General features: G+C 46.6%; 1 protein-coding gene across 3 annotated transcripts in view; it reads right to left on the bottom strand.

Annotated features, from left to right (window-relative positions):
• Positions 1-15,606, bottom strand: part of B4GALT3 (beta-1,4-galactosyltransferase 3) — a 74,483-nt gene that overhangs the window by 26,927 nt on the left and 31,950 nt on the right. For all 3 annotated transcript variants that reach the window (XM_068252261.1, XM_068252262.1, XM_068252263.1), the window contains exons 2-5: positions 13,808-14,074; positions 9,510-9,745; positions 8,551-8,741; positions 8,242-8,364 (exon numbers count right to left, since the gene is read on the bottom strand). In XM_068252261.1, coding sequence (XP_068108362.1) covers positions 8,242-8,364; positions 8,551-8,741; positions 9,510-9,745; positions 13,808-14,063 — 806 coding nt within the window. In that variant the 5' untranslated portion in view covers positions 14,064-14,074. The remainder of the gene's footprint in view (positions 1-8,241; positions 8,365-8,550; positions 8,742-9,509; positions 9,746-13,807; positions 14,075-15,606) is intronic.

Below are 15,606 nucleotides of genomic sequence, written 5' to 3'. Positions count from 1 at the left end.
CACGAATTCTGCGTTTAAGTGGTCGGGTGGTTTTACCCACATACCATAGATCACATCTGCATCGTGCTATATACACAACATTTGGGGTCTCACAGTTAATAAATGACCGGATATCAAATCTCCGGCCATTTGTAGGTGCTGTGCATGTTTTCACGGTGGGCATATATTTGCAGGATTTGCATTTGCCACACTTAAAGGAACCGTTCGGTCTCTGTGGCAACCATGTGGCGATCTGAGGGGGGCTGTCTGTAAAAGTACTGTGTACAAGTATATCACGTAAATTGGCCGCTTTTTTATACGTGATGGATGGTGTTGCAGGTAAGATTTTTGCTAACTCCTTGTCCTGTTGCAAGACTGGCCAGTAATGTTGAATAATCTGAAAAATTGCATGTGACTGGCTGTTGAAAGTACCTATTAGCTGTGGCGCTGTACGTGTGCAGGCTTGCGGTTTAGGTTTATCCTGTAGGGTGTCGATGCGTGGGGTATCTTTTGCCCTGTGGTAAGCTTTATTTATCACATCACTTGGGAATCCCCTTTGTGTGAATCTGTGTTTAAGTAGCCAGAGCCGGCCCGCTCATGAGGCGGGGTGAAACTTTTGCCTCAGGCGGCACTTCTGGGGGGGCGGCACCCGCCCCATGGGTGTGGGGGGCCGCCCGAGCTGGAGGGGATAGCGGGCAGGAAGGGGGTATTGGGCCTAGTGGCGGGGAGGGGGGTTGGACCCCCCCTCCCTCGCCTGGGTCCCCCGTCCTCCGCTCCCCTCCTGCTTTAAAGAGTTACGTCGCTGGCTGCATTGTAAGAGGCAACGGGCGGGATCACTCACCTCTTACTCGTTCCAGCGTGCGCTCCACTGACGTCCCTTCCTGCTACGCCGCAGGAAGTATCGTCAGTGGAGCGCACGCTTAACGAGGAAGAGGTGAGTGATCCCGCCCGTTGCCTCTTACAATGCAGCCAGCGACGTAACTCTTTAAAGCAGGAGGGGAGCGGAGGACGGGGGACCCAGGCGAGGGAGGGGGGGTCCGACCCCCCTCCCCGCCACTAGGCCCAATACCCCCTTCCTGCCCGCTATCCCCTCCAGCTCGGGCGGCCCCCCCACACCCACAGCTTGGGGGGGGGGGGGGGGCGGCGATTTCTTTCAAGATTGCCTCAGGCGGCAAAAAGTCTAGGGCCGGGCCTGTAAGTAGCCTACTTTCTTTTTCAAAGGTTTTCTCATTCGAGCAATTCCTCCGAGCTCGGAGGAATTGGCCCACAGGGATCCCCCTCTTGAGGGCCCCTGGATGAGCACTCTCCCATCTCAAGAGGGAGTTTGTTGCTGTGGGCTTACGGAAGATTTCCGTAGTTAGAATCCCACCGTCACCAATTGAAATTGTCAAATCAAGAAAATTGATCGACTGTTGGTGTATCTCATAGGTGAATCTCATCCCGATCTGATTATCATTCAGGAGTTGTACAAAATCTTTGAATAGATTCTCAGGGCCATCCCACAGGATGACCACATCATCAATGAACCGCCCCCAATAGGTAATATGAGATGTAAAAAATGACAAATCTTCGCCAAAAACGATGGTATCTTCCCACCAACCCAGGAACAGGTTAGCATACGAGGGGGCACAAGCTGTCCCCATCGCACTGCCCCTGAGCTGGTGGTACACCTTCCCCCCAAACATAAAGATGTTGTGGGTAAGTATGAATAGGAGCATGTCAGTCAGCAGGGCACTATGTGCTTCCAGATGTGTACCTCTGGTCTTAAGAAAGAACTTCACTGCATCTATTCCCAGTTTATGATCAATATTACTGTAAAGGGACTCTACGTCCAAACTTGCAAGTAAAGTCGAAGAAGTTACTGTCACGTCCTGTAGCCGTGTAAGGACATCTTTCGTGTCCCTCAAATAAGATGGAAGAGCTTCCACAAATGGCCTGAGAAAGCTGTCCACATATTGACTGATCATGTCTGTAAGATTCCCTCGTCCTGAAACGATCGGTCTCCCAGGGGGAGGTGAGGTCATTTTATGGATCTTGGGAAGTGCATAAAACACTGAGAGAATTGGGTGTTCAGTCGATCTGTACAGTCGTGTGTAGTCATCATTGTCGATAGTCCCTTTTTGCAATGCCCCTTTAAGAAGAATTTGTAATTGTTTTTGATGTTCTTCCAAAGGGTTGGATTTCAAGATCGCATATTGTTTTTTATCACTTAGGATCTTAATACACATCAGCTTGTACATCTCTTTATCCATAACCACTACATTCCCCCCCTTGTCGGCTGGTTTAATAATAAGTGTGTCATTCTTTTTCAAACTATCAAGTGCCTGTCGTTCAGGGCCAGAAAGATTGTCATTAATGGGGTGGCTGAAGCTTTTTTTCTCCAGAGTTCTTAAATCGCGTGTTACCATTTCAACAAATGTGTTGATATGTGGGTACTGTGATATGGCGGGGCAAAACAAACTTTTTGGTTTGGTACCACTCGGTGGTGCCAATGGGGCAATCCCCTCATTTTGCTCCAAGAGGAGCTCATTGAGGGCTTCCAAGGCCTCTTTCTCATTTTTTGCAGAGTGTTTGTCCTTAGCCTCCTTGGATTCAAATAATTTCAGGAGGGCTAACTTCCTCGCAAACAGGTTCACATCCTTCATCCACTCGAATGCACTGAACCTGCTTGCGGGGACAAATGAGAGCCCCTTGGAAAGAACAGAAATTTGTGTTTCGGTCAGGATGGTAGAGGAGAGATTGACTACCTTAGGTTGTGTGTCAGCACTTGTGAGATCAGACTCCTCCAGGGAGGCCTCAAAACTGCTAGATTCGTTTACCACTGGTGGTAGTTTTTCCCTCTTTTTTGACCCGTATATCCCCATTGTTTTCGATCCCTCAAGGCTGGTTGGCTGTCTGTGGGTTTTATATTTTGAGGTGTGGGGTTGCTCACAGGTTCCTCTAAAAAACCACCAACTGCTCCCCTATTTGTATACTGTTTATTGTGGGGAGTCTTCGGGGGATTTTTGGGATAGTTTTTTTGAGGGTTTTTAGGCCTGTTATATCTATTGTTTCTCGGTTTGTGTGGATATTTGTTTCTTTGTTTGGTTAAAGGTTCCCTCCCCGAGGTACCTGCCTCACTCCCGGATTGACAGTCACTGTCAGATACTGAGGTATAGTCAATGTCAGAGGGTATGTTATCTTGACCGTTAACTGGAGTTTTTTTCTCGGACCAGTTATAAACTCGTCCAGTTTTAAAGTCGTTATCGTCTCGGGTAAATTTCTTTTGTTTCTTATTTTTAATTTCGTCCCGATAGTTATTGACTTTATACTGTAATTTATTCTCGTATTTTTCAAAGTCAGGATGTCCTGACAGCTCCAGTAAAACCTTCTGTTCTGCAGTCAGTTTTTCCCGTAATTTTTGGGAAAATCTGAATTCATAATCATGTAAATATTTCATCAACTCCAAGGTTTGCTTAGTTTTTAACTCCTCCCATCCATTCATGAAGTCTGAATCGTCTGTATGTGAGTGTGGTTTCACAAGATTGCGCAAGCCCCTCACAGTAATTTTTTCCTTTAAATATACGCTAAAGCTTGCCACCTCCCATGTTGAACGTGTAAAATCCTTATAGGTCTTAAAAATATCCCTAAATACAGGCTCAATATCCGTGCAGTTGGTATCACATTCAAAATCCGTCTCTGTCTCTCCCTGTTGGAAACTTTCTCTCGCTTCAATAGTAAGCGACTCTATAGTGGGTAGGCTTTCTGATAGATATGCCATACCCTTTGAATATGGTGTTCGGATCACCGTAAACAGAATAGATATAATACACTTTCCGAAAAGTACCCGGGAAATTGATACCATACACTCTTATCAGATACACTGACAGGCCCTTAACGGTACAGAAATAGTGCTAATAAAAAGGATACTTTTATTAAATAAATAAAAATATTGTTTGTACAGGACTCTACTCTATAGAGTTGTCACTGTACTGCATGATAAACAAACAGATCACTTTCAGTCCGCTGAGTCAAGTGAACTCATTCAGGGTTGCAAGGGAGGTCTTTGCCTATCCCCCAATGCTCACATATGTATGCGAGCGTGGTGTGGCTATTCCCTTGTAAGTCCCAGGTCGGACTACGTATTAAACCGCTTGGGCCCTCAAAAGGTCAATGTAACCTCCCAGCCTGCTGTTGCATTAATATAGGCCGGAAAGATCCACATCAAGCGGTATCAGTGATATAGAGGGGGTCCTCTGGCAGAACAGTGAAGCTTATAAAGTGCTCATAATATATACAGTGCAGCCTAACCCTCGACCGGTTTCACCCTTATGGTTTCATCAGGAGGTGACAATAGTGCAAACACACATATTTACAATATATACAAGTACTCCCCCCACCGCTGTACACAAATAGAGTAACCCCCAAGCAAAGCCCAAGTCAGAGCTGAATGGCCATGTTACCATGGGGTTTAAATATGGTGGACTGTTTGCTAGATCCCCACCCTCACTCTCATGATTGGTTGACATGCATCATAAGCCCATCCATCATGCAGGGTTGCTTGTACTCTCACCTGCTGATTGATATGAATATGTAGGAGGACGCTCCCTGTCCCGCACGCTGTATACAGTAGATGAATCAGACACTCACTGTGTCTGCGTGTGCTGGAGGCGGCGGGTGACGTCACATCCGCCCACCTCACTTCCGGGTGGCGCTATGGAGGTGCATCGCTATGGTAACTGGACGCACAGTGAGTGTCTGATTCATCTACTGTATACAGCGTGCGGGACAGGGAGCGTCCTCCTACATATTCATATCAATCAGCAGGTGAGAGTACAAGCAACCCTGCATGATGGATGGGCTTATGATGCATGTCAACCAATCATGAGAGTGAGGGTGGGGATCTAGCAAACAGTCCACCATATTTAAACCCCATGGTAACATGGCCATTCAGCTCTGACTTGGGCTTTGCTTGGGGGTTACTCTATTTGTGTACAGCGGTGGGGGGAGTACTTGTATATATTGTAAATATGTGTGTTTGCACTATTGTCACCTCCTGATGAAACCATAAGGGTGAAACCGGTCGAGGGTTAGGCTGCACTGTATATATTATGAGCACTTTATAAGCTTCACTGTTCTGCCAGAGGACCCCCTCTATATCACTGATACCGCTTGATGTGGATCTTTCCGGCCTATATTAATGCAACAGCAGGCTGGGAGGTTACATTGACCTTTTGAGGGCCCAAGCGGTTTAATACGTAGTCCGACCTGGGACTTACAAGGGAATAGCCACACCACGCTCGCATACATATGTGAGCATTGGGGGATAGGCAAAGACCTCCCTTGCAACCCTGAATGAGTTCACTTGACTCAGCGGACTGAAAGTGATCTGTTTGTTTATCATGCAGTACAGTGACAACTCTATAGAGTAGAGTCCTGTACAAACAATATTTTTATTTATTTAATAAAAGTATCCTTTTTATTAGCACTATTTCTGTACCGTTAAGGGCCTGTCAGTGTATCTGATAAGAGTGTATGGTATCAATTTCCCGGGTACTTTTCGGAAAGTGTATTATTCCTATTTTGCTGCCACTTACAGCAGGTAGTAAAAACCTGACAGATCTGACAGGTTTTGGACTAGTCCATTTCCTCCTTGGGGATTCTCAGGAATTCCTTTATTTTCAAAAGCACCCCTTGAATGGCAGTGGTGGAGTCCAACTGCCGAAATAGTGGCGCATGAGGAGAGATGCTTGCCGGCATCTCTGCATAGATGCTTTTCAGGGAGTGCTTTTGTAAAGATTAAACGTAATACTGAGAATCCCCCATGAGGAGATGGACTATTTCAAAACTAGTCAGATTTGAACTACCTGCTGAAAGTGACATAAGAAAAAAGTAATGTTTAGTGCATTTTACTCTGGGAGAAATTTACATCTTATGTGTAAGAATACACATGTATTTTACATTTTAAATTTTTTTCACAATAGTCATCCTTTAAGTCTCAGACATAAAGTAAACATAATTATAAAATAATTACTTTATATTCCTCTTAAAATGAAGACTGCAAGAAATCACCACATAAATTCAAATAAAACCTTCGTCCCACCTGCCAGGCAGGAAAAACCTAACTGCAACCAGTGCCTGACACCATCCCAAACTTTGGCCTCAATTCACTAAGATCATGCTGGAGATAATAAGGCAAGAGAAAACTTACTTCCACACAGTGAGAGAGTTATCTTATCTCTTCATTCCTTAAGTTACCTCCTCTGTAGTTATTTTCACACAAATTAACAGCCTGTCTTTAACTTTAGAATTCTGGAGTTATTTTAAGGATCGAAGAGTTAACTTTAGGTTTGCCTGAGGTAAAATGTTTCCTGAATATGACATGCCTCATCACCATGGTGATAACTCTAGAAATGTTATTAAAGACAGGAGATAAGCTTAGTGAATTGAGGCCATTATTGTCCAAGCTCATCCTCTCTGCTACCCCACACCGGATCATATTACAGCTCATGCAGGATTATAACTAAGAAGTGAGATTCTTCACTCTAGACAGAGCATAGATATCAAACTCCAGCCCGCGGGCCAAATCTGTCCCTCAGAGCAATCAGATTTGGTCCTCAGGTGGTTTCCCTACTTTGCATTATGTTTGGCCCACCAGGTGACGCCCTAGGCCACCAGGGAAACCATAGGAGTGAGAGGGGGGGGGGGGGGAGTACTAGACCCCAGGGAGCTGTATAGGGGAAGAAGGGGGTCACTAGACACCAGAGAACTGTATTGGGGAGAGTGGACCAATAAACTCCAGGAACTGTATGGGGGAGGGGTCACTAGGCACCAGGAACCTGTACAGGGGGTAGAGGGGGCATTAGACACCAGGGATCTCTATAAGGGATGGAAGGGAATTATTAGACACCGGGGAACTTTGCAAGGTGCCCTAGTGTCCAATAGCCACTAGACATTGAGGTTGGCCTGCGACTTGGTCCCATCGTTTAATGTCGGCCCAATTTGTATTTGAGCTGGACACCGCTGCTCTAGAGCAGAGATGTCAAACTCTGACCCGCAGAGCCATCAAAATCGGCTCGCAAGTAGTTTCCCCACTTTACATTATGTTTGGACCGCATGGCTACGCTCGTGCTCTGCCCACTCTCCCATGTTCCACGCAGCCCACCCTCCCTTTGTCCCAGCGCAATTCTTATCTTCCCCCCCTGCCCATGCGGGGTGTTGAGCAGCAGAGGGTGTGCACTTTTTTACATCTTCTGCTGCAGCATTAGGCACTAGACACCAGGGAACTGTATAGGGGAGGGAGGAAGTTGCTAGACACCAGGGAACTGTATAGGGGAGGGAGGAAGTTGCTAGACACCACGTAACTGTATAGGGGAGGGAGGAAGTTGCTAGACACCACGTAACTGTATAGGGAAGGGAGGAGGCAACTAGACACCAGGGAACTGTATAAGGGAGTGAGGCAGCCACTAGACACCAGGGAACTGTATAGGGGAGGGAGGAAGTTGCTAGACACCACGTAACTGTATAGGGGAGGGAGGAGGCAACTAGACACCAGGGAACTGTATAGGGGAGTGAGGCAGCCACTAGACACCAGGGAACTGTATAAGAAATGGAAGAGGTTACTAGACACCAGGAAACTGTAAATGGGTAGGGAGTGGATAGTTACTAGACACCAGGGAACTGTATAGGGGAGGGAACCACTAGGCACCAGGGAACTATATAAGGAAGGGAGGAGGCCACTAGACACCAGGGAACTGTTTAGGGGTGTGCGTGTGTGACTAGATACCTGGGAGCTGTTGAGGGGTCAGAAATGCACCACTAGCCTAGGCACCAGGAAACTGTATAGGGGGTGGGAGTGAGGCCACTAGACACCGTTAAAACTGTATAAGGGAGGGAGAAGGGCCACTAGACAACAGGAAACTGTAAAGGGAGGGGGGGAAGGCACTAGACTCCAGGGAGGGAAATTTATAAGGGAAAGAGATTGCCATTAGACATTGAGGTTGCGCTGCGACTTGGTCCCAGTGTTCATTTTTGGTCCACTTAGTATTTAAGCTGGACATCGCTGCTCTAGAGCAGGTCTGCTTGGATAGGATATGCAGAGGAAGAGGCGTGGCTAAGCTCAGCTCCCACAGTATAAACTCCCACACACGTGGCTAGCAGTCAGATCCACTGGGACACCATTAGGTTTGTTGTCTTTTTCTTTGCTAAGAGCGATTACAGTATATTTTTGATGAAAAGACTGAGGAAGGAGTGAGGCTGACTGAAGAGGGGTGGAATCCTTACCTGGTGGCAATATCGTCATCCTCTCCTCCCCAGCCCCAATATTCATTCGGAAAGCCATTCATCTTCATGTATTGTTCTGGGGTGACGGCAGAAACCCCCCCGAAATACTGCGGGTACGGAAGGCTGAGGAGAAAAACAGGGAAAGTGAGCGGAGAGAGGCAGGCGGGGGTGCGGAGGAAGCGGCAGATGGCCTGAAGACGATAAGAAGGAAGACAGAAGAAACGGGACAGATGGAGGAAAGATGACAGAAGGAGACGCCGAGAGCCAGCGGAGGAGACGCTCAGGAGAGAAACACGAACGTCTTCAAACCTGTAGCTGAACTTGTTCATGGCCACCGAGGCATGCTTGGGGCTCCAGGGGTCACACACGTACAGGTTGTGATCATTTTCGGGAATGAGGTCCACGTCATGGAGGAAGAGACAGTCCCAGTCCTCGTCCCGCATGGCTTCCTTCACCCCGACGTTCAGCAGCTTGGCCCGGTTGAAAGTGGCATTCCCAGCCTGAGAAAAAGATTAGAGTGTTGTTTGTCTCCATTCTATCTCTCTCCCACCACCATGTCTCACAGAGGGTCTCCCATCCTTTACACTCCATGACTGGGAAATCAGAAGAACTGCCAAATATAGCTACCTTGGTTTGGAAATAAGCCAATCTGGAAGCCTTAAAGGGACACTTAAGTCATCCCAAAAAAATGAGTTTTACTCACCTGGGACTTCCAATAGCCCCCTGCAGCTGTACGGTGCCCATGCCGTCTCCCTCTGATGCTCCTGGCCCTGCCGGCAGCCACTTCCGGTTTCTGTGACAGGAGCTGACAGGCTGGAACGCGAGTGATTCCTAGCATTCCTGGCCACAATAGTGCCCTCTATGCAGCTATATGATATATCCTCTATGCTATAGCAGCATAGAGGGCGCTATTGTGGCCGGAAACTCGAAGAATCACTCGCGTTCCCAGCCTTTCAGCTCCTGTCGCCGAAACAGGAAGTGGCTGCTGGCGGGACCAGGAGGATCGGAGGGAGACGGCGTGGGCACCGTACAGCTGCAGGGGGCTATGGGAATCCCCAGGTGAGTAAAACTCATTTTTTTGGGGATGACTTAAGTGTCCCTTTAAGCCAGCCCTAAAAGGTAGCCATACATCTAGTGATAATAGCAAAGCACACAGCATTATGTCATTTGCAGCTTGTGGTTAACTGTTCACAATGAGAGGCTAGTTAGTGTTGGGCTGCAGGTAGGGAATATTGACTAGAACAAGAATGCTCATGTAGCGCCCCCACCTGGTGGATGATGTATATGCCATAGCGCAGCTGCTGTCTTTGCAGGAAGGGGTGCAGGTAATACAGGAGGTGCCGTAGATGAGTCTCTCGGTTCCGGTGAGGGATAATGATGGCAGTGCGATGTCGGGATTCGCAGTTGGGTGGTCGGTACATACCGCCCCGCGTCACCAGTCGGTTCTTCTCCTTTATCCGCTGAAACGTTGGCACCCGACTGAACGTCACTGTTATTGGGCCCACTGTAGACATAAAAAAGGGACGGTGGATTAATTATTATTGCCCTGTAACCTCTCTAGACCCAAATTAGAGAGATACGACTGAATAGTGACTGAACAACCACAAACCATTTTACGAATGTGGGCAATGGTTCAGTAAAAGATCTAAAACCATTCGGTAAGGTTGTCTAAGGGACGGGCGTCTGTGTGTCCTCTGCGTTTATGAGCGTTCAACCGCTAATCACTGAGCGACAGACATCGATATGTCGTGTGGTCAAATCGTTTGTTAGCGGCTGTTAGTGTTCGGGAAAGCGTTCGCGTTTCAAAGCGTTTGATCGCTTAGACGACTCTTAAAGAGGAAGTAGTCATAAAAAGAGGCAGTACTATATGGTCCCCCTGCCAACCACATACCTCCAGGACGCCTACTACAGACAACCAAAGCGTTTGCGCACTGTCGGCGGCGATTTCGATCGGTTGCTACTGACGTTTTCTGAACACAGCCGCCACCAGAAGCCGCTTGCGACGTCTCAAAGACCGCTATCAACCGTGACGCTTACAAAAACGATCGCTAACGCTGACAAACGAGATCGCAAAAATGCTCCCATAGACATTGGGAACAGTTGAAACGCGGCGCTTGAACGACAGAAAAAAAAAAAGACGACAGACGTCCGTGTGAACCAGCCCTTAAAGAGAAACTACGACCAAGAATTGAACTTTATCCCAATCAGTAGCCGATACCCCCTTTTACATGAGAAATCTATTCCTTTTCACAAACAGACCATCAGGGGGCGCTGTATGACTGATATTGTGGTGAAACCCCTCCCACAAGAAACTGAGTAGTACTCCTGGCAGTTTCCTGTCTGAGAACCTAGTTGCATTGTGGGAAATAGCTGTTTACAGCTGTTTCCAACTGCCAAAAAAGCATGCAGCAGCTACATCACCTGCCAACAGTAAAAATGTCACCATGTGATGTCAGAATGTAAATCAGGGATTTAAAAGATTTTACAATTGGGCAAACACTGACTGAATCATTTATACATAATTGTTGTAAAAAATGAAGTAGTTTTTTTATTACATTATTTTCACTGGAGTTCCTCTTTAAATAGGAACTCCAGTGAAAATAATGTAATAAAAAAGTGCTTCATTTTTACAATAATTATGTATAAATGATTTAGTCAGTGTTTGCCCATTGTAAAATCTTTTAAATCCCTGATTTACATGCTGTCATTTATTACATGGTGACATTTTTACTGCTGGAAGGTGATGTAGCTGCTGCTTGCTGTTTTGGCAGTTGGAAACAGCTGTAAACAGCTATTTCCCACAATGCAGCAAGGTTCACAGACAGGAAACTGCCAGGAGTACCACGGTCCTCAGAGTTTCTTGTGGGAGGGGTTTCACCACAACATCAGTCATACAGCGCCCCCTGATGGTCTGTTTGTGAGAAGGAATAGATTTCTCATGTAAAAGGGGGTATCAGCTACTGATTGGGATAAAGTTCAATTCTTGGTCGGAGTTTCTCTTTAAGTATTCAGTAAATAGAGATTCATGCAGTATTTTTCCCCGAATGTACATTAACTATCTCCTGAGTCATCTCCTAGGTGATAATGTTCACATTCTCTTTAAAATAAACTGTTCTGCATTTTACAACTGAAAAAGTACCCAAAAGTTGGAGAAAAAGTACCATCAAAATGATTCTGTGTACTTTCTTGCTGGCTGGTGGTTTAAAAGGCATTTTATGACCAGGTATGAAAATATCGCCCGGGAGAAAAAGCGAATTGCATGTGGGCTTGGGTGTAAAACATTTGGTGAAACGTTCTGCAATTGTATGTGGATTCAATGTATACTCTACTGCAATTGTATGTGGATTCAATGTATACTCTACTGCAAGGGTCCCCAAACTTTTTTGGTCAAGGGCCGGGTCAACATACTTCAGACTGCTGGAGGGCCGGAGTATACATGAAATGATGTAGAAAAACATTACATTGTATCTAGGCATTGTAGACAGCTTCTATTAACATGGGCAGACCTCATGTCTCTCATTTAACCAGACCATTTTAACATGTGCAGATAGTATGCCCCCCAGCACAGCAAGTGCAGTTATTGTGTCACCAACATAGCAAGTGCAGATATTGTGACCCTAATGCTGGGCATACACGGCGCGATAGTTATCAATCAAGCCGCTGATGGCTCGATTGATAATATTCAACCTGTCCGATCACCGCGGCGGATCGATCCCTGCGGGCGGACAACGGAAGAAACGAGCGGCTGATAAGGAACTGCCCGCGGGGATGACCGGGAATCGATCCACTCGCCCGCATCGAGCCAGCGGCTCGATTGCGGCGCATAAACGCGCCGTGTACGCCCAGCATAACATAGCAAGTCATATGTGAGCCATAATGTCCCCAAATGGCCTGCAAAAGCCTGCAGCACAATCCGGAGAAGTCTTTGCGGAACAGACTAAAGCTGGCCACTAACGGTCCAATTTCTAGCGAAAAATCGTTCGAGCCATCAGAAATTCTGATCGGATTGGTTGTAAATAATCTCAGTTGATGGGCACAATCGATAATGAACGATTATAAAAACAATAGTCCGATTAAATTTTCGTCAAACCAAAATTTGGATTTTCTTGTTGGTCGTGATAGATAGGAAGCAAAGATTGGTTAGTTGATGGTGTAGTGAACGATTTTTCGTCCGATCAGAATTTCTGATCGCTCGAACGATTTTTCACTAGAAGTTGGACCGTTAGTGGCCACCTTAAGAAGCATACCCAGGTGACAACCTGCCATCCAATTGGACAACAGTGAATGATTGGAAGCCAGTGAGTGACTTCTTTCTGGCTTCCATGTGGATGGGTGGTGTCAGCACTGCTATTCTATACGTGGGCTTCCAATTTTTAGAGAGAGAGAGAGAGAGAGAGAGAGAGAGAGAGAGAGAGAGAGAGAGAGAGAGAGAGAGAGAGAGAGAGAGAGAGAGAGAGAGAGAGAGTGTGTGAGTGTGTGAGTGTGTGAGTGTGTGAGTGTGTGAGTGTGTGAGTGTGTGAGTGTGTGAGTGTGTGAGTGTGTGAGTGTGTGAGTGTGTGAGTGTGTGAGTGTGTGAGTGTGTGAGTGTGTGTGTGTGTGTGTGTGTGTGTGTGTGTGTGTGTGTGTAAAAAAGCCTCAGGGGGCCGCATTCGGCCCGCGGGACTTAGTTTGAGGACCACTGATCTACTGAATGCAATATTTCACCTAACATTCAGTAGATCAGTCTAAACTCGGTAGTGAATTCAAATTATACACTACCGAATGCAATATTTTATCTAACAATCAGTAGATCAGTCTACACTGCTTTGTTACTTGAGATCATTAAGACTTTGCCCTCCCCGCGTGACCCGCGCCGTGGAGCGCACAAGAAGCCGACCTGTCGAGGTCGGCATCTGCAGCAAAGGACACTGGGGGCCACTGAAGCTGCGGCGAGGGCGCAGGACGTCTGTCAGGGCCTGGAGGAAGCCCCAGGTAAGTGGATTTTGATTTAATTTTTTGCTTGGATGTTTCCATTAAGCCAACCCCCTGCCACACCTCTAACCATGCCCCTGGCACACCCCCTACTCATGCATACCAAAAAGATTTCATAAGTAAAATATGTGGTTTTATAATTCAAATCACACTGGTCCTTTCTATCAGGGCTGTGGAGTTGGTACAAAAATCATCAGACTCCAACTCCTCAGTTTAGGAAACCACCGACTCAGAGTACCCAAAATTGCTCCGACTCAGACTCCTTAGTCTAATGTTAACAAAGGCTATGGATTTAGTTCTAAAAATCATCCGACTCCGGAGTTTATTGAAACCACCGACTCCGACTCAAGGTACCCAAAATTACTCCGACTCAGACTCCACAGCCCTGCTTTCTATCCTGAGTCATTTTCCTTCATATTAACACATAAAAATAAGAAATGTATTCATTTAAGAGGATGGGAATAAAGTTTAAAGTCAACTAATTTTTCAGTAGAAAAATACACATATTTACATAGAGCTCTACATCAGTCCTGAAAGAGTTCCCAAAGAGGGACTGTCACTCCAAAAGATGGACAGTAGGGAGCTACGCACTCACCTAGATATGGGGATTTCTCGGGACACCACGGCGGCAGTCCTCCATCTTGCGTCCCAGGATGCAGCGTGCCTTGAATCCGAGTCAGGTTGGTGTAAACGTCATGAGTCCGCGAGTAGTCGAAACTGGGCTCCGACGAGCGGCCAAAGATGGACGCCAAGCTGCGAAGACCTCCGAACGAGAAATAGACCATGAAGGCAAACTGGAAGCCGATCAGCATGGCCAGAGTGCACGGCCTCTCCAGGACCCGCCGGATCATCTTCTTCACCTCTACAGGACAGACAGACAAAGGACGTTAATAAAAAGGAAAAAAACCTGCTCTTTCATATCACCTTATGGCCTCACTGCTGCAACAGTTAAAGTAGATGGAAACTGTGATGCAAAAAAAAACAAACAAAAAAAACCAGATACTTGTCTAAGGAGAGGTAAGGCTCCGCTCCCGGTGCCCTCGGTGCCGCGCTGTCCCCAGGAGCAGTATTTGACTAATTTGGTCAAATACTGCCCCCTCCACTGGCAAAGGTGACTTTGGAAACTCCTCAGGAGCCTGAGTTCTCCTGAAGATGGGCAGCTCCATAGTGCGCACACCTGAGAGCCCTCACATGCGTAGTATGGAGCTGCCTGTCTTCGAGAGGACTCGGCTCTCGAAAATTTCCAAAGTCCTCCGAGGTGGCATCTTTACACATGGGACCCAGTGCTGTACCACGGGCACCGGGAGAGGAAAGGGAAGGCTCATTAGGACCCAGAGCCTTCCCTCTCCTTAGTTAAAGAGAAACTCCGACCAAGAATTAAACTTTATCCCAATCAGTAGCGGATATCCTCTTTTACATGAGAAATCTTTACCTTTTCACAAACAGACCATCAGGGGGCGCTGTATGACTGATATTGTGGTGAGACCCCTCCCACAAGAAACTCTGAGGGCCGTGGTACTCCTGGCAGTTTCCTGTCTGTGAACCTTGTTGCATTGTGGGAAATAGCTGTTTACAGCTGTTTCCAAGGGCCAACTGCCAAAAAAGCATGCAGCAGCTACATCACCAGCCAGCAGTAAAAATGTCACCATGTAATAAATGTCAGAATGTAAATCAGGGATTAAAAATATTTTACAACGGGCAAACACTGACTAAATCATTTATACATAATTATTGTAAAAATGAAGGCACTTTTTTTATTACATTATTTTCACTGGAGTTCCTCTTGAAGTATCTGGATCTTTTTTTAAAAAAAGGTTGAGAAAGGCTTCGCTAGATGTATAGGCCCCTTAACTGTCTGGTCATTTCCTACAGTTCCTCTGCAATAGCCACTAATATCTTCTAGGGCCTAGGTATGATGTAACGCTCAACAGGGGGTAATTGGTCAACAAACAGCATGTTTCAGAAATAGCCTCATCCTGTAATACGGTTGTGAAACGCCTCCAAGAGCACAAAAAAGTTGCCCATTAATCTTATTCCTTTCTAAAGGCGTATGAGAGAAATCACCGCCGGGAGACTTGGACGCAGGATACAGCTGATATATAGCTTACCCTGCTCCTGCACAAGTTCCGGCGGTGTTAAATACTATTCCCCCTCCAGGTCCACGTGGATGGTGGGGAATGACGTAATTTGGCTTCCAGCTATTGCTGGCGGCCGAATTACAGCGATTTAAAAGTAACTTCAGCTCCATCTTCTGAGTTCTGACGGCGCCGAAGTTACTCACTATGCGTCGCTATAGCCGAAATTCCTATTACATGGTGGCACTGGCTGCGCCCAATTGTCCTGCGCTCTAATCGAAATGCTCATTCCTAAAAGCCCGTACCTACCTCACAATAT

The sequence above is a fragment of the Hyperolius riggenbachi genome, chromosome 9, assembly GCF_040937935.1.
Source record: "Hyperolius riggenbachi isolate aHypRig1 chromosome 9, aHypRig1.pri, whole genome shotgun sequence".
NCBI lineage: Eukaryota > Metazoa > Chordata > Amphibia > Anura > Hyperoliidae > Hyperolius > Hyperolius riggenbachi.
Note: the sequence above shows the minus strand (reverse complement) of the source record. Positions and strands in the feature narration are given on the sequence as shown.